General features: G+C 41.7%; 1 protein-coding gene across 2 annotated transcripts in view; it reads left to right on the forward strand.

The window, feature by feature from the left end:
• Positions 1–23,667, forward strand: part of LOC117043333 (ADP-ribose glycohydrolase MACROD2-like) — a 125,044-nt gene that overhangs the window by 56,547 nt on the left and 44,830 nt on the right. For both annotated transcript variants that reach the window (XM_033142882.1, XM_033142883.1), the window contains 3 exons: positions 14,435–14,512; positions 15,098–15,172; positions 15,872–15,967. In XM_033142882.1, coding sequence (XP_032998773.1) covers positions 14,435–14,512; positions 15,098–15,172; positions 15,872–15,967 — 249 coding nt within the window. The remainder of the gene's footprint in view (positions 1–14,434; positions 14,513–15,097; positions 15,173–15,871; positions 15,968–23,667) is intronic.

Consider the following 23,667-nt stretch of genomic DNA (forward strand, 5'->3'; position numbering starts at 1 on the left):
GTTACTAAGTTCTGTCCCTAAAGAGTCCTGTAGTTTTGACATGTCATCTGAGATAAACAAGATAATGTGCCGAACTTGATTAGCAATGAAGTACAATTCTAGGCTTGGCTGTTCATTCTTATACTCAACCTGGGAAGTTCTCAGGCTGATCAGATGGGCGAGCAGGGACACCAAAATCTCCTTCTGTTCACCATCTACGTGGAGATGATGCACATAAGTACCTGCTTCAGTAGTTACTATTCACCCAGGAAGTCATCTGTGTGCTCTTTTCATGAAAATGGATATATCCAAGAAGGGAAAAAAAGTATCACCAATGGCAAGAAAGAAATGGGAAAGGGAAATCACAAGAGGAGAGGCGTCTATAGGTTGAAGCTGGAGGGTTTATTAGTGGCTCTTATTTTTGACTATGTGGATTCTGCTCACTTGGACTTTGGTTCCCTCCCACTTGGCCCTTGGAGTGTTGGTGAGATTAGGATCCGTCTTGACTTAAAAAGATTCCCCTTCCCAGTTTTAGTGCCAGGTTTCTCTGGTCTCAGAGCTTACCTTGTCACCACCTGCCACACCAGCCAGGTCCTTGTGCATATTCAGGGAAAGGGGAAATACTAATACTAATAATTTATTATTTATACCACCGCCCATCTGGCTGGAATGTGAAGGAAGGAAGGAAAGCTCTTTTCTTCCCTCTGTCCTGCTCCTTGAAGACTCTGGGAAGCAGAGGAGAAACCTCTTCTTACCTCTGACCCATCATTATGTACTTTTGTGGGTCTCTACCTTACCCCAGCAAGAATTTGGCACTGTGTATTATGTCATCTTTGTTTGCACAATGAAAATTGGTTGCATTCTTGGCACTCGTAGGATCCAATCTCGTCGGAAGACAATACCATGTTTCTCCTAAAATAAGACATAGCCATAAAACAAGCCATAGCAGGATTTCTAAGCATTTGCAAAATGATAAGCCATTCCCCAAAAATAAGCCATAGTGACGCGGCATCTCCCATTAAAAGAGCCTGGAGAGGCGTGGCTATGCAGCGTACTGATGCAATGCGGTTAAAATAAGACATCCCCTGAAAATAAGCCATACTGTGTTTTGTTGAGGGGAAAATATATAAGACGGTGTCTTATTTTAGGAGAAACACGCTAGTACTAAAACAACCATCTTCCTTTCTCACTGCAGTTTTATTAACCCTGCCACTAAAATAAATAATACATTGATTAAAATCTTACTGTTGAAACGCAGCAAAAGTTCTAGCTGTTACTCGCAACAATAAAATATAATAGGCAAGATCTCTTAATGTGTTACTCTTCCCAATTTTCTCCTCATATTGTATCAACTTTCCTTATGCCCTTCCATTTGTTGGTGAGTCATTTGTCCTGGTTTTTTTTTTTCATAAACAACCTTCATGAATGTGGTGACCTTTCCAAACCAGATGGTGAAGCTATTTAAAACCCATTCCCTCAATGATGGAAAAACTGCCATCTACTGAAAACTAAGAGTGGATACTGTGGCATCTGCCATTCATCCTTTATATTGTTTTCAAGTTCCATTTCTTTATTTGCTTGCTGGTTTATTTCAAAGGTGATCTGTTTGCAAACTTTATTTCAGCATTTCTTCGGGTCAGCATAGAATGACATACAAGATCATTAGACACTGCAGTACTGAGTTGGCTCCTTCATGTGAATGTCTAGTCCTCTACAGCAGACTGTGATAGATTTTCTTTGTAGAATAAAGGAACATTATTTTGCTTCCCATTGACAATCACTGGTTGTTTCAGGTGGCAAAATGCTTTCTTGTCATACTTGTAACTTTTGTTTCTTAAAAAAAAAAAGGCAGTTTTAAGACTGAAGCTGATAAAACCTTCCCTTTTTCCCATCATGCTAGGAAATTATAGGCCTGTTTCCAACTTCCTTTTTTGACCAAGGTAGCTGAGTGCAAAGTGCTTATCAGCTCCAGACACTTATAGAAAATTACCGTATTTTTTGCTCCATAAGACGCACTTTTTTCCTCCTGAAAAGTAAGGGGAAATATCTGTGCGTCTTATGGAGCAAATGGTGGTCCCTGGAGCTGAATTTCCCAGGGGCCAAAAGAGGATAATGCTTTTTGTTTTACAAAGAGAAAAGGGGGTGTTGAAAGGACCCCGCTCAGCAGCTGATCAGCAAGAGATCGGGAGAGAGATAAGAGGCCCGGCTCCCTTTCAGCCTCTTGCCCAGGCCTCCATTGTTGAATGTGCTGCAAAGGGAGGTTGTTTGTTTCCCCAGCAACATGTGACTGGCTGATTAGATTATGTGTCTGGAAACTGTAGGAAAGCTGCAGAAATGTGAGTTGAACCCCATAAAAATGGGGCTTTTCCTCTTTGCTTTTCCCCCTTTGCAAAAGGAGCTTTGCTTTTCCCCTTTGCAAAAAAAGCTGCAAAACTTTTAGCTGATCCTCAAAAAAACTAGGGCTTTTCCCTTTGCAAAAAAAAGCTGCAAAACTTTTAGCTGATCTTCAAAAAAAACAGGACTTTTAGAGGAGGAAAACCAGAAAAAATATTTTTTTATCTTGTTTCCTCCTCTAAAAACGAGGTGCGCCCTATGGTCCGGTGTGCCCTATGGAGCGAAAAATACGGTAACATCAATTTCAATCTGACTTCTAGCTAGGGTTCAAGGTGGAAATTGCACCAGTTGCCCTGTTCTGTAAAAGGTAAAAAAAAAAGTAAGGGACCCCTGGACAGTTAAGTCCAGTCAAAGGCAACTATGGTGCGTGGTGCTCCTGCTTCAGGCTGAGGGAGCAGGCGTTTCTCCACAGTCAGCTTTCAAGGTCATGCGGCCAGCATGACTGAACCGCTTCTGGCGCAACAGGACACTGTGACAGAAGCCAGAGCGCACAGAAACACCATTTACCTTCCTGCTACAGTCATACCCGTTTATGTACTTGCACTGGCATGCATTTGAACTGCTAGGTTGGCAGGAGCTGGGACAGAGCAATGGGACCTCACCTCGTCATGGGGATTTGAACCACCAACCTTCTGATCGGCAAGCCCAATAGGCTCAGTGGTTTAGACCACAGTGCCACCTGCATCCCTTGGATGATCTGTACTGGAAGGGCAGTAGGAATGGGACCATTTATAATTCTCTTGGATGTCTCAGTGGTTATTGATACCATTGGACAGGAGTTGCCAGCATGGTTGTTGTTTAGTTATTTAGTCGTGTCAGACTCTTTGTGACCCCATGGACAAGAACACACCAGGCACTCCTGTCTTCCACTGCCTCCCGCAGTTTGGTCAAACTCATGTTGGTAGCTTCAAGAACACAGCCCAACCATCTCGTCCTCTGTCGTCCCCTTCTCCTTGAGCCCTCCATCTTTCCCAACATCAGGGTCTTTTCCAGGGAGTCTTCTCTTCTCATGAGGTGGCCAAAGTATTGGAGCCTCAGCTTCAGGATCTGTCCTTCCAGTGAGTACTCAGGGCTGATTTCCTTCAGAATGGTTAGGTTTGAACTTCTTGCAGTCCATGGGACTCTCAAGAGTCTCCTCCAGCACCATAATTCAAAAGCATCAATTCTTTGACGATCAGCCTTCTTTATGGTCCAGCTCTCACTTCCATACATGATTTCTCGGAAAACCAAAGCATTAAGTATACGGACCTTTGTCAGCAAGGTGATATCTCTGCTTTTTAAGTATTCTCTTCTCAAAAGGTGGCCAAAGTATTGGAGCCTCAGCTTCAGGATCTGTCCTTCCAGTGAGCACTCAGGGCTGATTTCCGTACCTAACATGGTACCTGTGGGGAAATAATATGCCCACAGAAGCCTTTCCCACAGGGTTCCCACCACTGAAATGAGTATTGAAAGAAGTATTCTATTCTAGCCAATATAGTATATTGAGGTGTAGCTTGGCTGCAGGGTGTGTGTGCAGATGCACCCACAAAAGTTTTCCAGTTTGCAAATATGTCAATGGGCCCAGAAAGGTTGGCGACCCCTGTCTGGACTATGGTAGCTTTCTGGACCACCTGGATAAGCTTGAAGTCAGAAATGCTGTTTTATATTTGTTCCACTCCTACCAGATCAGTAGGTGAAAGGTGATACCAGCAGCTCTGGACCTTGAGGACTTTCCTAAGAAATTATGCAAAGTTCCATTCCCCCACCCATGTTCTTTAACATGTGTGTAAAACCACTGGGCAAACTTACTCATGGATTTCGAACATGGTGTTATAAGTATACTCTATTTCTCCTTTCCTTCAGCACCAGTAATTTAAACCCAGCCCAATCAAAATGGAGATTCTGTTGCTAGGGGGCATGGCCAACCCAAATTTGGTAGATATGACTGGTCCTGGATGGAGTTATACTTTCTTGCATCCATCTTGGGAGTGCACCGGGAACTGATACATTCATGTGTCTAGCCAAGAGGAATTACTAGCTTCAGCTGGTGTGCCAGAAAAACAACCAGGCCAGTGTAATGTGTGCCCTGATGTTGTATTGACTTAAATATTGTACTATACTTTATTTCAGGCTGTCTGTTTAATAACGATTTGGAAACTTCAGCTAGTCCAGAACGAAGCAGCTCATCTTTTTTTCTGATTCTTGCTGCAGAGATCATTTAAGCGTCACTTAGCTTCACCGTTTTCCAGTTTATTTTCGGGCTAAATTCAAGGTGCTGGTTTTATCCTTTAAGCCCCCAAATGACAAAGATTTCAGGTTTTAAGGAGAACATATTCTCTGCCAGAACAATGTTGCTTCAGGTGCAACATCATAGGAAAAAGAATAATAGGAAACAGAAATAGATATTTTTAGTAGTTCCAGTATGCTGGAATTGCCTCCTTGGAGAATCTCAACAGGTTCCCTCCTCCCCAGTCATTAAGAAATCTGTAAAGATGTTTTTATTCTACCTGACTTTCTGAGAACAAATGTTTCTTCTTATTTCAATAAGTGATGGACTAGTGGTGTGTGTTTGTAGTTTGTTTTAGGAATTGCTTTATGAAATGTTGTGATTTTACTGTAAGTCACTATGCGGGCTCCTGTGACTGAAAAGTAACCTATAATTTTTAATACAAATAAGATGAATAAACCTCCAATTGAAAAATGGCCTAAAAACAGAACAATTATGAATGATTCATTCCTATCTTTCACATGCTGTTATACTTCATGTTTTCAGAGAATAATGCCTTAATTATATTTTTGCAGCAGAATAATCCCCCTGAAAAAAGAATGGTATCCAATAATTTGGTATCCAAAGGATACAATAAATGGTATCCTTTTTTTTTTTTTTTTTTACAAAAAGTATAATTTTTTGACCCCTAACTCCATACAGTTTGTAGAGGAGACTTTCTTCCATTCCTCTTCTGAATGATCCATAGAGCTACTCTTCTATATCAAGTTTTATAATCCACACCCATGGAAATAGACACAATCCATTATATCAGTTCATCACTTGCACCAATGTATATATTGTATATATTAGTACAGACAAATCTAACCCATCATAAAGATGGATTAAAATGAAAGAATGAAAACTGTAAAAATAATTTGAAGTCAGAAATCAAGAATATCTCATAAACTTCCATTTTATACTACTACTACATTTTGTAATACATTTTCCTCAGTTTATGAGGCCCAAGAATACTGCAATCATGCATCAACTTCTGTGCACACCATTATCTGTAATTTTGGGTGCCTGGCTGATTTCTTTTCCTACAGAAATAACCTTTTTTTCCCCCACAGGATCTTACTTACAAATCAAGTGCAATGAATCAGTTTTGTTCCTAAGTGTCAACTTTATCACTCTTTTCATTTCTTACTAGCTAAAACAAGGTGTTTCACTCGTGCTGTGTGCAAAACCTGGGTGTGTTACACACTAGAAATAAGAAATAAGTAAATAAAACATGCAGGGCCTAGTTGGGGAAGTAAATATAAAGCCACTTAATATTCAGCCCTGCATATCCTCTCTTCATAAGGCTTTGTTAATTTTATGTTTGAGCATTACTTCCTAGGATGAACGGGAGTAATCTAATAAAGCAGAAACAGAAGTACAGGTGGTGATAGGTTTGCTTAGTGCTTTTTTTAAAGAAAAAACCATGAAGTTGTTACAGTAAGTGCCACACTTTTAACATGTTTGTGGGGAGAAAGGTTCTGGTACTGGGTTTGCTGTTGTTTATGGTTGCAGATAATGCATTTGGAAAAGCTATAAATAAATATTCGTTATAGTTCTGTTCTTGAACTATCTGGCTGAATTCATGTAGATTTCTAGTATCGTCCTGCCTTGAAGTTGTCCACCAATTAAACATTCTTCCCATAACCTTTTACTGACAGCCCTTTAAGATAGGACTTATCATAATTTGTTTTGAGCAATGGAGTACATAGGTACTAATGGCAAAATAAAATCTAAGGATCCTTCTGGATGGCAGCGTCCCTAGCAAGGAACATAGCTGTCAAGTTTTGGATTTGAAAATAAGGGATCAGCAGTCTCACCTATCCTGGGGACAGTCACATGTCAGTGGTGGGCGGAGCCAGAAGCAAAAGTGGGCGGAGCAGCAATGTAAACTCCAAGCGGGCTCGGAGCAGAGCAAAGAGGAGGGCAGCCATGTGCTCTGCGCGATGGAGCCCCATCGTCTTCTTGTCTGATCCCATCAAAACAGCACAGGAAACAGCAGCTGTTCAAAGGCAGCCAGGCGCCGCCCGCTAGCTAACCCTATTGGCCGGCTGAGGGGCTCAGCGGCAACAGATAGGGGCTGATGCAGGGGGAAGAATACACCCCCCTGTAAGCACGGGAAACGGCTCCACCTTGCTTTGAGGGCTGAGGCTTTTCTCTCCAAGTAGGCGAGGTCTTCCCACCCAGTCCCTGGCCAGCAGGGGAGGAGCTGCTTCCATTAAAAACGGGATATTTAAGGGAAATAAAAAATAAGGGAGAGCAGCGGGAAACTGCTTGAAATAACGGAGAATCCCGGGGAAAACGAGATACTTGAAAGCACTGGCAAGGAATGATGATGATGATAATTTATTTATACCCCACCCATCTGGCTGAGTTTCCCCAGCCACTCTGGGCGGCTCCCAGCAGAATATTAAAAACACGATGAAACATCAAACATTAAAAACTCCCCTAAACAGAGCTGCCTTCAGATGTCTTCTAAAAGTCAGATAGTTGTTTATTTCCTTGACATCTGATGGGGGGCATTCCACAGAGCGGAGGCCACTACCGAGAAAGCCCTCTGCCTGGTTTCCTGTAACCTCACTTCTTGCACTGAGGGAAGGAATGGTTCCTTATTCTTGAAGAACAAATGGCAGAGCATTCCCATAAAATCTGTCTGGCAGGGGCTGCCCATCTCGTTTCCCCAACCAAGGTGAAATATGAAAATGCCACCTTGCTCCCTTACCAAAGCCTCGCTTGTCAGGGTTGCGCAGTGGCAGATTCAGGTGAGATCTCACAATATTTCAAAGGGCTCTTGTGACATCTCGCCAGATCCCATTTGTCTAGTGGGTGTGGTGGAAGTGCCCACACTAAAACCCTTGGTTTCCTGCGCCCAAGATGGCTACCTTAGTCTGCCTTGTGGGAAGGGCAGCCTGGCTGGCTGGCATTATATAGAGAAGGAAGAAAGGAGGGGGCTAGGTTGTAGGCACTGCCCTCTCCCCAACCATTCAAGAGAGGCACTGGCGGAAGAAGAGGGGAGCTGTGAGAGCGCACCGCCCCTGGCAGCGCGATCCCGGTGGGGTTCCATCGTGGCAGCCTCCCGCCCACGCTGGGCGTCCCGCTCCCACAAGCAGTGCACCCCACCCCAGAACATGCACCCCACCCCTGGGGCGGCGCGCCATGCCCCCAGGACGTGCACCAGCCCTGCCCCCGCCTGCTCTCCGCCCCCGGTGCTGGAGCACGAAGCTCTGCCACTGCCCAGAGGGTTCTTTTAAGCCTTATTGGGGTTGAGGAAGAGAACCACATCTACTACCATAGACCTTAGGGGAAAGGAGGGAGAGATGATCCACAATTTGCTCACACATTTGTCCTCTTGGAAAGGTTTTTGAGCAAATATTTGTTTATCGCAACTACCTAGGTCCCACCTTCCAGGATAGAAAACCTACAAATTATCTGTAACACGGTTAAAACCAAGTTTGCAACAGATTAACCTCCTCCTCCTCCTTCCAGGAGCAGTGGGATACTGTAAATATAAAAGAGCTGTGGTGTAATTCTAGGGCACGGGTAGGAAAACTAAGGCCCGGGGGCCGGATCCGGCCCAATCATCTTCTAAATCTGGCCCGTGGACGGTCCGGGAATCAGTGTGTTTTTACATGAGTAGAATGTGTCATTTTATTTAAAATGCACTTCTGGGTTATTTGTGGGGCATAGGAATTCATTCATCCCCCCCCCCAAAAAATAGTCCGGCCCCCCACAAGGTCTGAGGGAAGTGGACCGGCCCTCTGCTGAAAAAGTTTGCTGACCCCTGTTCTAGGGGCATAGTTGTTGCAACCTGGATGCTCATGATGAACAAACACATTTTTCAAGAGCCAGGATAGAGCACCGTGCCATCATCACTTCCCAGAGAACTGTGGTTCTCTGTGGCATAGCAATACAAAGAAATAAATAATTTCCTTTAGAAATAACATCTACACTATAAGTTTGCTGATAGGAGTGAGACCTTGTCAACAATACTTTTTTATTAATGCTTTTCTTGTATACTGCTTTGAGGGGTTTATTTTGCAATCGAGCAGTGTGTAAATTTTATGAAATGTATGCACCGTATTTTTCGCTCCATAGGACGCACCGGACCATAGGGCGCACCTCATTTTTAGAGGAGGAAACAAGAAAAAAAAATATTTTTCTGGTTTTCTTCCTCTAAAAGCCCTGGTTTTGTTGTTGTTTTTTTGAGGATCAGCTAAAAGTTTTGCAGCTGTTTTTGCAAAGGCAAAAGGCCTTTTTTTTAAGGATCAGCTAAAGGTTTTGCAGCTTTTTTGCCAAGGGGAAAGCCCTGGGGGTTTTTTTAGGATCAGCTAAAGGTTTTGCAGCTGTTTTTGCAAAGGCAAAAGGCCTTTTTTAAAGGATCAGCTAAAGGTTTTGCAGCTTTTTTGCAAAAGGGAAAGCCCTGTTTTGTTTTGTTTTGTTTTGTTTTGTTTTTTGTTTTGTGGATCAGCTAAAGGTTTTGCAGCTTTTTTTGCAAAGGGAAAAGCCCTGGGTGTTTTTTTTTTAGGATCAGCTAAAGGTTTTGCAGCTTTTTTTGCAAAGGGGGGAAAGCAAAGCTCCTTTTGCAAAGGGGGAAAAGCAAAGAGGAAAAGCCCCATTTTTATGGGGTTTAACTCACATTTCTGAAAAAATCTTAAGGAAAGGGAGCCATTTCTACTGTTTGTAGACAGATAATCTAATCAGCCAGTCACATGTCCTGGGGAAACAAACAACCTCCCTCTGCAGCACATTCAACAAAGGAGGGCGGGGCTGAAAGGGAGCCGGGACTCTTATCTCTCTCCGATCTCTTGCTGATCAGCTGCTGAGCGGGTCCTTTCAACACTCCCTTTTCTCTTTGTAAAATAAAAAGCACAACCTGCTTTTGGCCCCTGGGCAATTCAGCTCCAGGGACCACCATTCGCTCCATAAGACGCACAGGTATTTCCCCTTACTTTTCAGGAGGAAAAAAGTGCGTCTTATGGAGCGAAAAATACGGTATATATGTACGGTATGTATTTTACATATATATATATATATATATATATATATATATATATATATATATATATATACACACACACACACACACACACACCGTATGTAAAATATAGACATACACTGGCTGTATTACATCTTCTGCTACTGTTTTTGGCCTGCTGGAATAGGGCTGAAGACCTTACCTCACATCAGCTATAAGAGTCCCTTTTCATGATATATATTCAAGCTAATCATTTTTACACTTGTCATACATTTTCCATTAACTGGATTTTCTTTATGAATGTGGGTTTACTAGCTTCCTTTATTTTATTCCTGTTAATCTTAAAAGTAAATCTATCCTTGGGCCCTTAGGCTTGAATATTTGATTTAATATTTGCATTTGAGGAGGAGGAGAGTCTTCAATATAGTCTTGACCTTAACAATTTTGAAAGTCAAAATCTGCATAGCAATGTAATAGCACTCTTGGAAGCTTAAATAACATAGCCTTGACACTCCAAAGTTTCTTTCAGACACAGTATATATGCAAAATAAAATTGAGAATCTTCTACTGTAGCATAGTATGCTATTATATTACACTTATTTATAACGTTCAGTCTAATTATCTCAGGACTAGTAGCCCTTACAAAAAAATTACCCCATGTTAGCGATTCGCAATGCATCACACACATACCAGGAGAAAAATTAAACTAATTCTCTCACTAATGTGTATTAGTATGAAGTGAACTAAAAGGGGGGGAATAATATGGTCATTAGGAAGAGTAAGGGTATTGTTTATTAATTTGTTAACTGCATATATATATTGCCACCCCATAATAAGAATTTTATGAGATGCTTGCAAAAAAAAATAAAACACATATATCACTGAAAGGCTCAGTCTGTAAAATGCACATTATTTAAAAGAAAGGTTTTCACCTGGCACCTACAAGACCATAAAGGTTGTGCTAGTTCGTATGCAGAAGGTCAGAATGGCTGAAAAAGAACAGAATCAAGGTGCTGCAATGGCAAAGGCAAAGTCCAGACCTCAACCCAATTGAAAAGCTGTGCATTTCAGAGAGCTGTACATAAACAAATGCCAGAAAATCTCAATGAACTGAAGCAACATTGTAAAGAAGAATGAGCCAAAATTTATCCGCAACAATGTGGGAGACGGATGAAGTCCTACAAAAAACAACTACTACAAGTTATTGCTGCTAAAGGTGATTCTACAAGCTATTGAATCATAAGGTGTACTTAGTTTTTCACACATGGATTTTCCATTTTGGCCTTATTTCTGTTAAATACATCATGAGATGGTGTAATATGTCATATGTTGTTGTTCATCTGAGGTTGTATATCCCTAATTTGAAGACCTGCTAAGGAGCAGATGATTGTTATTATGTCTTCCTATGTAAAACCACAAAATTCCAAGAGGGTGCACTTTCTTTTCCCCATGACTGTAGCTCAGTTCTGTGTAGATACTAGCAAACAAGGCTTGCATTGTGGAATCACAGGGATAAATGTAGTCTGCCTTTCCTAACTTAGGAGTAGCAAAGTTCTGGGAAAACCTTCTTTCTGCCAATAGGTAGGGTTTAGTTTGCTCTGTTCATCGAGTGTTAGCCGCTTTATGGGCAATATCTCAAGCTGCATGTTGGCTATAGCTGTCCAGTTTTTCTAGTTATGGGGGTAATTTCCAACATATGACTACCGCATCTCAGTATTTTGTCTGTTGCGGACTTAAGATCATGACTGAGTGGAATCTAGTCACTGATATGTACTTACAATGAGAAGACGCCTGCTTCTTGAGAGAAAAGCAATGACAAACCTAGACAGCATCTTAAAAAGCAGAGATATCACCTTGCCGACAAAGGTCCGTATAGTTAATGCTTTGGTTTTCCCAGTAGTTATGTATGGAAGTGATAGCTGGACCATAAAGAAGGCTGATCGCTGAAGAATTGATGCTTTTGAAATATGGTGCTGGAGGAGACTTTTGAGAGTGCCATGGACTGCAAGAAGATCAAAGCTATCCATTCTGAAGGAAATCAGCCCTGAGTACTCACTGGAAGGACAGATCCTGAAGCTGAGGCTCCAATACTTTGGCCACCTCATGAGAAGAGAAGACTCCCTGGAAAAGACCCTGATGTTGGAAAATATGGAGGGCACAAAGAGAACGGGATGACAAAGGACGAGGTGGTTGGACAGTGTTCTTGAAGCTACCAACATGAGTTTGACCAAACTGCGGGAGGCAGTGGAAGACAGGAGTGCCTGGCGTGCTCTGGTCCATGGGGTCACAAAGAGTCGGACATGACTAAACAACTAAACAACAACAAATGATCTAATTAATGTTGATAGGTCAGAATATTGATCTAGTCAGTATTGATATTGATCTAGCCAGTGTGGTGTAGTGGTTAAGAGCGGTAGACTCGTAATCTGGGGAACCGGGTTCGTGTCTCCACTCCTCCACATGCAGCTGCTGGGTGACCTTGGGCTAGTCACACTTCTCTGAAGTCTCTCAGCCCCACTCACCTCACAGAGTGTTTGTTGTGGGGGAGGAAGGGAAAGGAGAATGTTAGCCGCTTTGAGACTCCTTCAGGTAGTGAAAAGCGGAATATCAAATCCAAACTCTTCTTCTTCTTCTTCTTATTGTCTACTCTGACTAGCTGCCGCTGCCTAGTGTCTGAGGCAGAGTGCGGTCTTCATAATCACCTCCTCCTCTCTAAGAGAGAGAGAACGTATGGGATTTTATGCATTGAAAGCATGTGCTCTGCCACAGTTACCCTGCTGTCCTGAGTTCTAATTGTGACTGATTACAAGTAATGGACCATCTAATGAACATTGTTCAATTCTAAGCTGACCAAAATGAGAAAGTGTCAGTTGCTGGAAATAGTTCACATACTATACCACAAAAGACAGAATGAGGATGTGAAAGCTAAATATTTTTCCACCGGAATCCAGGCAGGTTGCTGACATTTTAGAATCTGAAGAAGAATGTTTGCACTCTAAACATTACTATGAAATCCATAGCTGTGATCCATAGTGCTACTTGGCATGCACTCTCTGTGCATTTTAACATTTCTCCTTTGAAGAGCAAACCCACAAACTGCTTTAGACATTCTTCATCATTTCAAGATGAAGCTTGCCATGAGACACAGGGAGTGAGAAAAGCAAGCCTTTATGCAAAACTAGTTGGGTGGGGTTTTTTTTTTTATCCAGGTCCTGTATGTATCTCAGCCGGACCTCATAGTTGCCTTTGATTGGACCCAGGGCCGGTGCGTCCATTTAGGCGAACTAGGCAGTTGCCAGTCTGCCCCCGCCACTGCCTAGTGCCGCTCCGCCAGCGGCAGAGTGGCGGGGAGGGGGGAGCAGCCCAAAATCGGGCTTCTCCGCAGGGCCGGTGCTAGGGATTGGCGGGGGGGGGGGGCGCCAGAAGGTGATCTCGCCTAGGGCGCAAAAAACCCTAGCACCGGCCCTGACTGGACCTAACGATCCAGGGGTCCTTTACCTTTTTACCTTTTATGTATATATGCAACGTATTTATATCAAAAGGCATAGAGGTAGTTTCTACACACAAAGAGTTTTATCAACACTAAGTTAACACAACATAGAACATGGATCATATTAAAAGGTTGCATCTGCCACTCAATCGTTGAACGTGGTATGAACTGGGGCAGATTTCGGTTTGGGATCAACGCATAAATAAATGTCTATTCTAGTTGCCAAAATTATTCTCAACTTTTTCATTAATGTCTAATTCGTGAATTGATTACATATTGGTAAAACATTATCTTATCAGCTAAAATTTATTGTGTGTCCGATTCATTTTCTTTTCTTTTGTCCTTTCCTTTGATTTTGCTTGCTTCAATACTCTGGAGTTATTTTCTCGGCAGGCAACTTTCTGCAGTACACCTGCTCGCTGCTTTTAGCACACTGTTGTCTGGATTGTTTAGACTGCCTGGACAGCCTTTCAGCTTTTCCTCCCCTGCTTCTGTGATTTAATTCTGAAATCTCTCTCTTTCTCTCTCTCTATTATTTTGATAGTATTAGCAGAAACCATTTAGAATTCTGAATAAGATTAATAAAATGCAGTGGATTAGTTTGAGGAGCTTTAACATAGATAATTTGAAAAATGTGTATACATAACAGTTCTACTTCAAAAGTTGACTTTGTAAACTTATTGAAAAGAAGCTGTGTAGGTAATTAAATATTTGCCTTGGGGAATTATTTGCAGTTAATTAAAATCACAAACTTTCAATGCATACCTGCTTTACAGATTATTAAATTTGGATCAGATGTTAACTACCCAGGTTTCTCACATATCCCGCATTGATTGTTTTTGGCAGGTTTAGGACGCTGGTTCTTTGGCCTGCTGCCCACCATTGGATAAAATTTCATAAACCACAAGTTTCTGAATTTGATATACTTGTGGGCATGCACTGCCCAGTTTATTCGCACTGGAAGCAGCTGAGTGATTGGCACACTCCTCAGATTTTCTCAGCAGCAACCAACTGGGGGAGGTTGGCATGATGGGATTGCTGAGATCCCATCATGCACTTCTTCCCCCTGCCCATCCGATTAGTCCTGAAAATATCTAAAAAGACTGCAGAACCAACCAACCTGCACACTCCAAATTTGTTCCTATCACCAATTCACTGGGCAGCAATGAGGTGCAATAGGATATTAATGCACCAGGAGAGTTAGACATCCCCATGTGCTCAGTTGGGGTAGGAAGCGTGTGTGAGCTTGTGTGGGGAGGAGGCTGTGTGACCTTTGGATTCATTAGAAGCTCGATTTAAAGCTTGTTCAACAGGGAATCCACTTCAGTTTTATTTATTTTGTTTTTGTTAGAATCCTCCCAAGATGCCAAAGCTACACAAGAACATAACCCAATGCCTCATGCAGTCTGTGAACAAGATCAAGCTGACGGTATGCTTTCGATCAAAATATTCCCTAGAATCCTAATAATTGATCAGATGGGACCATACAAGTTTTCATAGTTATAAAAGTCAAGTTTTCCCTCACATGGTTTATTGATGCCTCGGGGAAACATCCATAAGCTTCAATGAATAGCTGCTGCAACCGTTCAATTTGAGTAGCATAATCTCTAATGTAAGCAAAAAAGAAACAGGCCTTCCAGTTAAATTGTTATAACAATATTGATCCAAGGTCATAACGTAACCTCATTGAGTCTTGAGAAGATAATGACTGTAGTTTTCTATATTTTTTAATAATGCAAGTGTCATTTATTCATTACTGCTTAATAGAATGAATTCTTTACTGGAGAATTTTAGATTTATTTATTTATTGGATAGCTGATTGGAACGTGGCCTCATTCAATATGATCATTATTCTCAATCACAGAAATTCTGAATTTCACTTACCTAGATATGTTCTGATAAGTGGTATGCTTTTCCATTTATTATCTGTTTTTATGATTTGTTTTGATTATAAATTGTATGCACCCTTAAGTATCATATTGGTATAATCTTCCAATCTTTTTGATGTCAACAGGACACCAAGATGAATCCACAGAGGTTGAAATGAACACTCAGACAGATTCTCAAGTCTCCTACATGGAAGCAGAAGGTACTTTCTGTACTTTAAGAATGTGAGCAAGACAGAAAAAAAAATACCAAAATGATAAAGGCTACATTTTTAAAAATATTGTAACAAGTTTATTGTACATTTTTGCAACAAACATCTGTTTCTTCAGTTGTCTGGTACCAAATGAGAACAGGAAATAATATCCCGATGACACTCATGTCTAAGTGAGAGGCTTGAAAGCTGATGTATTCTTCTTGCTAAACCTGTGGATGTTGTTACAGCTTTGTGCTAGATGATTTGGCCCTTACTTTGCCATTTATTTATACTCACATATCATGTTATATGCTAGTTACCTTGAACTTAAATATTTTTCTCCTGGAATATTTCTCAGCCTAACTAAACAATGATCTTGAAGAACTTGCATTAAAAAAAAGTCATCAGTTTCAATGTGACTTACTTTCACAGTTTGTGTTCAATGCGTTAGCTTTATTTCATTGAGGGTTCTCTTGAATTCACTAAATCGACAATGTCCGATGAAAAACTGCTGCCTAGGTTAAATGAAGACTACAGGGTGGGCATATATATCATTTTCGATGATAACATTTTATTATTTATACCCTGTCCATCTGGCTGGGTTTCCCCAGCCACTCTGGGCGGCTTCCAACAGAATATAAAATAACTTGACTAGTGGTATCTTTGCATTTATTATGGTCTGTATTCTCTGTGTTTCGTTCTGTTCAGAGACTTTGATAACCCAGGAGGAGACCATACAAGAAGAGAAACCACAGGCACCCGAGGTAGATAGAACTAATCAAGAAAACAAAGGGGAAGAAAAAGGTAAGCTGGTAAATTCAACTAAGACAAATGAGACCCTACAAGGAAATGTTGCTGTGTTGAGTGCTTCTCCATTTCATCAGCCCTCCCCCTGGTTTCCCTCCGCCTTACAAGTCAGCATTCTGTGCTCATTCTACATGCACAGTCCTCATTGGCCTGCTTTAGTTTTTCTCTCTCTCCGTTTGGGAAGTGTCAGTTTCTCCATTGCTTTCTATGGCAGCTCATTCTTCTGTCCCTGGGGACATTGAGAAATAGTGACCTACCCATTCCATGTCCCCCTCCCATTTAGTTCACAATTCCTTCCAGCCCACCCCCAAATCCCTAAACGTTATATGCTATTGCGTTATGGTGTTGTTTTGGTGTCTCTTCCCGCCCCTTCCACTATTTTAGTATTTCGATGTACCTCATGATTAATCCTAAATCTAGTAGTTCCAGTTACAGGTAGGTAGCCGTGATGGTCTGCCATAGTCAAAACAAAATAAAATAAAAAATTCCTCCCAGTAGCACCTTAGAGACCAACTAAGTTGGTTCTTGGTATGAGCTTTCGTGTGCATGCACACTGAAGTATCTGAAGAAGTGTGCATGCACATGAAAGCTCATACCAAGAACAAACTTAGTTGGTCTCTAAGGTGCTACTGGAAGGAATTATTTATTTTGTTTTGTTTTGCCTAAATCTAGTAGTGTTTTGTGTGTCTTGGTTTTTTGGTTTTGAATACTTGATACAAGTTCAATGTGTCCATGCTCCTTTGAAAACTAGGTTGATAAATATGCCTTCTCCCCCCCCCCACTTTGTGTCTACTTTTGACTTAGAGGGGTGTGGCAAAAACACAAAACCCAATTAGGATTATTTAGAAAAGGAAATTTCCCAGGTGGCATCAAGATGCCATAGGCAGACATTTGGCTTGGATCCATATTGTGTTCTGATTAGAATTATAGGTTATTCTTTTATCCCTGGCCCAAGTGTTGGAGGACTGTTTATAGAGGCCTCTTTCTGCCAGTGTAACCCTAGAGACCAAGTATGCAGTGACATCAACACCCGCACCCAGTTCTGGCATCTTCTTGCAGAGCTGACTGCAGTGTGGCAATAGGAAAGGCCCCACAATTCCCAGAAGGGTATTTAATGGTGGGGTCCAGGTTAACAAGTTCCTCCTGGTCAGATCATTCCACAGCTAGGCCACTCTTGAGAGGGGGTGTACACTCTGAAGACACGCTTGCCAAGTGGCTGTGGCAATGGACATCTTGTATTGATTGGGGAGGGGACAGGTTGTTACAGTGGAGCTAAAATGACTGTGCAAGATCATGTTGTAAAGGTAAAAAGCAAACACTGTTTGCAAATTTCATGCACCAAGACTCCCAGAAATGGTTATGTTGGTCTGAGGTTAGGTTTGCACTGTGTGAAACTTAACATTAAGTTCAATTTTCACATTTAGCATGTGGTTTCATTGTGCCCAGCTACTCTGGCATCATAATAGCATTCTCTAATCATGAAGGGCTAATAACAATGAGGCCTTCCTTTGTGAGATGCAGAGATCAGATGTTTTGAAATTAAAACCTAGTCATGGTCTTTGTGGAAAATCCAGGTCAATGATAACTACATCTTCCTAATTATGAACTTCTTTTGTCAGCTCCATTGACACTGATTTAATTGCAAGCCTGTTTGTAATATTGACACTTTTCTGTATTGGAAGCTCGGGGTTAACAGCACTTGCTTTTTCCTTTGCTCATATCCAGCTTCGTGGCATTTTCTTTTAATTTTTTTTTGCATTGCAAATCCAAGTTGAGACTAATCACACCCTCTTTATTGTGCACAATGCTAATGGCCTCAGCGCTGTGTTTCATTACTGTCAGTGATAATAGAATTGATATAATCCTTCCTGCAAATCCAGGTAAATGGTGTGACTTCTCCTTCGTTTGCAAATCTAGGTTAGAAAACGCAGGCTTATTCTTGTTGCAAATGCCAAAACCATTATGCTAATTTCTTCTGAACAGAAATTATTTACATTTTATTTTATGCCTCATCAAAAGCAAGTTGAACCGAATCTACTTTCACTATTTGTACCTTTCCTTCTAATACTTTACTGTCCCCTACAGCTGGTAAATTCCATTTAGCTCCCAGCGGATACATTATATTTCACCATCTGTTCTACCTAGGATTCAAATATATGTAGTATTAGAAAAGTTAATGTCAGGAAAGGGTTGGGTTTTTTTTTTTTTTAGCTTGGCATTTTTCCTTTCTAAAAATAAGAGACTCGTATCAAGCGGCAGACTGATCCTGTGAGTCCACTTTATCTGCAGTAGCACAAACTCTGCTTTAAACTGCTGCAGGTAAAACAGCACATAATCCTTGGAAAGGGGGCAAAGCCACCTTTCTGAACCTTCATCAAGGAGACCTCCCACCCTGTGCACTTAATCAATGGTCAGTCAGATGCTATGCTTTGAAGTTGAAACTTGGGGGGCTTGGCTAGTTCCTACATTGACACTGGGGTTGGGATTGGGCAGCAAGCAAAGATATGTCAGTGCTTGAGCCCTGCATAGAGGCTCATAGGACGGAGCTGTGAAACTTAAATAAATCTCACTTCTGAGGATGCTGAGGGGGTAATTACTGCCTTTAGGGGATTAGGTATAGCTGATTCGTGAAAAATATGCCAGATTGACTTGGATTCAAAGTGTACTAGGCTCAGTGGAGAAGTTTTAACTCTCTCAGGTTTGGTTTAATGGAACAAAACACATTTCATGCAAGCTTCTGTACACCTGATTATTGTCATAATGAACACTTAGCCCAAATACCGAATACAGTTTAAAAAACCAACTAGCTGCAAGTCACAGGGAATCTAAAGGTAAAGGTAAAGGGACCCCTGACCATTAGGTCCAGTCGTGGCCGACTCTGGGGTAGTGGCGCTCATCTCGCTTTAATGGCCGAGGGAGTCTGCATACAGCTTCCTGGTCATGTGCCAGCATGACTAAGCTGCTTCTGGCGAACCAGAGCAGCACACGGAAACGCCGTTTACCTTCCCGCCGGAGCAGTACCTATTTATCTACTTGCACTTTGACGTTCTTTCAAACTGCTAGGTGGGCAGGAGCTGGGACCGAACAATGGGAGCTCACCCCATCGTGGGGATTCGAACCGCCGACCTTCTGATCAGCAAGCCCTAGGCTCTGTGGTTTAACCCACAGCGCCATCCGCGTCTCTGACAGGGAATCTATAAAAGGATTAATTCTTGGCTTCTGATCATCAGGAATTTCAAGAATATCCTGAGTATCTAGGTGCACTTATGTAAACATGTGGAATTGCCTTGTACATAGGCAGGCCTGGTACATAGGCATATAACTAAGCATGATGCTTTGGCAAGAAGTGGACGTCCAGGGTGTCAGATAGACATTTCAGCCTTCCTGCTTAAGTTACCTTCCTTGGAGTTGCTGGGTATTGAACCTGGGGTGGGAACTTCTGGATCCAAAACATGGGCTGCACCACTTGCTCTGGCCTTGTTCCCCCAAACCATTCGCCATAGATCCTGTTTTGACTCCATACATGGCATGCAGCTAAGCTCCTGTTTGTTGGGAGCAGTCTATAAACACTGCTAACATGCCTTATCAATTCATTCAAATGTGTCCCACACAAAGTGGACCCATGCAAGTCACTGGAAGGTTAGACAATTGCATTGTGCGGTTGCTGAACTCAACCCCAAAGCATATGTGAAACAGAAAATAAAACAAATGCTACTCTTTTTCCAATTTTCTGTTTTAAAAAATTGCAGCACAGTGCTTACTTGGAAGCAAGTCTCACTAAGGTCAGTGTGACTTACTTGTTTTGTAAACCTCCCAGAGGACTTTGTTGAACAGGTGGTTATTGAAGTGATGAAAATAAATAACTCACTGGCTAAATGTGTTTAGGATTGCAGCCCCAATCTAATGGAGGATACAGGGGGTGCAGGGAATCTAAAAAGGAGATTTACTTCAAGGAGAGTTGAATTAGGACAATTTGCTTAAGAAACATTTCCAAAATTAATTTAAGCTGTGGTGAAACTATTTCCTCCTCTTATTGGCCCAAGGCAGGGTACATATACTCAGTCAAACCAACATGAAGATCTTCAAGAAAAGGCAGCTACTTCCATATTAATTATTGTAAGTAAAATAATGCCATTCTCACTAAAGTATCTTCTACAGAAATTAAAGAGCAGCTCCACGTTCACTTCAAGAAAAATGCTTACACAAAAATCAGAAGCACTGGGATTATATTCAAAATACTTTTCAGCTGTTTCCTCTCCACTCATCTTTTCCACCTTCTCTTGGCAAAGCCTCAGGCAATTTAATTGCATCCATTCCTTTAAGTCTGTCACTCATTGCGGGTGGAAGAGAGGCAATGGTGATGAGAAGAGATTCAAGAAACCATGGAATGAGACATAGATCTCTTTGGCTTCTGCACACTGATGATTCTGCAGCACGGAAAACCTCATTAACTCTCTTGAGTTGCCTCATTTGATCATTGACAAAAGCCTCTCTGAGACTTCCTAAATTTGCGCTTGAAGAGCACGTTCCCAACGTAGTACGAAACAGGAAGTCAAGGGACAAGCGTGAATAATGCAAGGCTGTAGTGCTATAACTGGATTGGCCTGTGATTGGCCTTCAGGATGAGCACAGCCCCTGTATGGCTTGGAAGTGTTTGGAATGCCGACACCATTGTGTGGCATTTGGAGGGATACGCAATGGGAAATTGCCTCCCTTGTGTGCAAAAGATCCCAGGTTGAATCCCTAGGATCTCCAGGTGGGACTGGGGAAGAACCCTGTTTGAAACTCTGGAGAGTCACGGCCAGTCAGTGTAGAAAACATGAACTTAAAGTCTGATTCCGTATAAGGCAGCTTTGAATGTTCAAAGTCCTCCATTTAGAAGCATCCGAAGAGGTGCCCCCAGGGCAGATAAACAAATAGCCCAAAATTCCTTTGAGTTTTCTCTGAAAGATTAGATGAAAGCTACTGCAAATCAACTCTTTTTACACCCTTAAACAAGCATGTATGTTCGACCCCTGCCCATTGCTCACAGAAGATTGATGACAACCGAAACCTGTGCAGTTTCCTCTTCATTCCCCCAAGGCCAACTACCTGACTGGAAAGTTTTATTAATGATTTGAAAGAGTAGCTTGTTCTAATGAAGTATTTTGCTGTGGAAACTGCTTGCCATGTTGTTGACTGATGGAATAAAAAAACCACTGCTGTTTCCAATCTGTTGATGAATAGCAGTAATATTGCATTATAGGCCCATAATTTATTTCCTATCTAACCAACATTAACCAATATGGTGGCCTGAAGTGAGAGAAAGAAATATTTATACACGTGATCTGATAACAATTCACAAAATCTATTCTATTCTAGTCTCCTAAAAAACTGATTCCCCCCCCCCCAGGAAACCATGGAATATTCCAAAATCCTTTTATTCACCAAAAAAGGAGAGCGGGGTAAATTTTTATCCACATTTTATCCACACAGCATAAGCTTCCGTACAGCCTGTAGAGTACTTATATTGAGACAATGTTCCCCTTCTTACAAAATCTATATTCAAGGTGGTTTGATTCTGCCTACCTTTTTTACAATTTGTAACAAAGCTAGGGTAGTCAGGTCTCAGGGTTTCACCTGCTGTTTTAGTATTTTAGCCTCCTCCTCAGGGCATCCTGGGAAAGGGGCAGAGTCACAGGATGAAACACTGTTTTTTTTCCACAGGTCTCATCCCCCAACTTCCTTCCAAGGTTTTCACATCACTCTTTACCCGCACATTCTTCCAATCTTAGCACAATGAAGGTATACTAGATGCATTTTGAACAGAGATGGGAAAGTGGGAAAACATTCTGCACTGAAGTACATACAGGTAGAACAAGACATGCATTTATTCATGAGCGACCTCTGGGGGCCATAGGCCTGTGATCAAAAAGAGGACCTTCCCTTCTGCCCATTTGCTGTTGGACTGCAACTCCCATGAGACCCAGCCAATGATCAGGGATGATGAAGGTGTGGATAAGCAGCAACTGGAGGGCCAAAGGGAGGGTTTCAATGTTGCACTAAGGTGATCGTTTCATCAGGGCAAATATTTTCGTTTGGCAGAGGAAATGACCCCCCTCCCACCCCCAAGTTCACTTTTCTGGGTGTTCTCTTGACACCCCCAACCCAATTTTAGGGGCCACACAGTGGGGGGGGGGAGGAGAAAACCTTGTACAAACCTAAGTCCTTGTGCATGGCTTCAACTCATGGGATTTATTAGTTGAATCCCACCCAAAGTTTCCCCAACCCTGCCTTGGGGGAAGGATATTTCCTATCCCTGCCACTTGAGATTGTTTGAGATATGTCTACTACTTCCGTGTCACCGTTCCTAGAAAGGCAAGGTTGTGATCTCTTTATGTGTAAGTACTTCTAGCTTCAGTAGGTACTATCTTGAAACTCCAAGGCACTGCCCTTATGGCAGCAGATTTAGGAAACCTGTCAATCCTAAGCAACAGCCACCATGCATCATGGATGGTGGTACATTCTGAATTTGTTTTGCTTTGCCTTGTTTTAATCATAATCAACAGCCTCAAATTTAGGGAGATCATATTTCATTGTGAACATGTGTATACACACACACAAGTTTCCCTGACAAAGTTTCATATTGCACCATAGTCTGTGCGGTGACTGGAGAATGTATCTCACTGTCATTTTACTGTCAACTTATTCTTTGCTAGGTTTGAAAGTATGAACGTAGAAAAGACTAATAGAATAGAACAGGGAAGAATATACACTTTGACCAGCTTGGCTTAAAGCCTTTTGAGCTTAATCCTTTGTAGAATTTGTCACCTTTTGATAAAAAGCAACCTCAGCCATTGTAACAGTGTTGTCTTTCCTTTTTTGCAGTTCTGCAAGGCTTTGTGTTTTTTCTACTCTTGTGGTTTTCTTAAAAGTGCATATGACTTTCCAAACAGATTGACTGGCACAAACGTCACAGATATTGGGGGAAAGGTGTGTTGAGTCTCCTACTCAATTTCTCTCAAAATTAATCCAGATTTTCCTTTTTTAAACTCTATTGATTGACCCACTATAACAGGATATTGTGACTGTGGAAGGAATCTAGCGTGTGCTTCTTACCTCATCCCAATTCCAAAAGTTTGGTATCTGGCTTTCCTTTCCTTTTTGTCTCCCCCTTTCACTAATTTTTTAAGCCGTTACTCATATTTGCAGCAAGCCGGGGTGCTTCACAACCATACTATACAATCCCAATAAAATCAACACAGTAAAATAAAATTAAATACATTGCAATCCACAGTAGACCACCCAGATGCCACCCAGGCTCAGTACTAACTACCTTCAATAATCTCCAAAATTACTTAGAACGTATGAAGTATTTATGACACACGTAACTCAAACTGAATAACTTTTCACCAGAGATTCTATCAAAAGTGGAAGTGTCTAAAAGGATTTCTGTACTATATATTTCCTAAAGAAACACCTGTGCCACCATGAGAAGGTGCAGGAGGAGATGACATCTTCCTTGTTTCTCCTCCTCACCTGTTTTGCGAGGGTAGAAATATTTGGCTCATTAGACAAGCGAGGATAAAGTTGGCATCTACAAATGAGGCTGATATTTACAAGATGCGTCGGTTCTGCCGATTACATTGATTCTTGGTGCTGCTTTCTGGAGAGACTAAAAAACCCGGGTAGAGGAGCCTGCCTTTGTGTTTGCAGTG

This window comes from Lacerta agilis, chromosome 3 (assembly GCF_009819535.1).
Source record: "Lacerta agilis isolate rLacAgi1 chromosome 3, rLacAgi1.pri, whole genome shotgun sequence".
NCBI lineage: Eukaryota > Metazoa > Chordata > Lepidosauria > Squamata > Lacertidae > Lacerta > Lacerta agilis.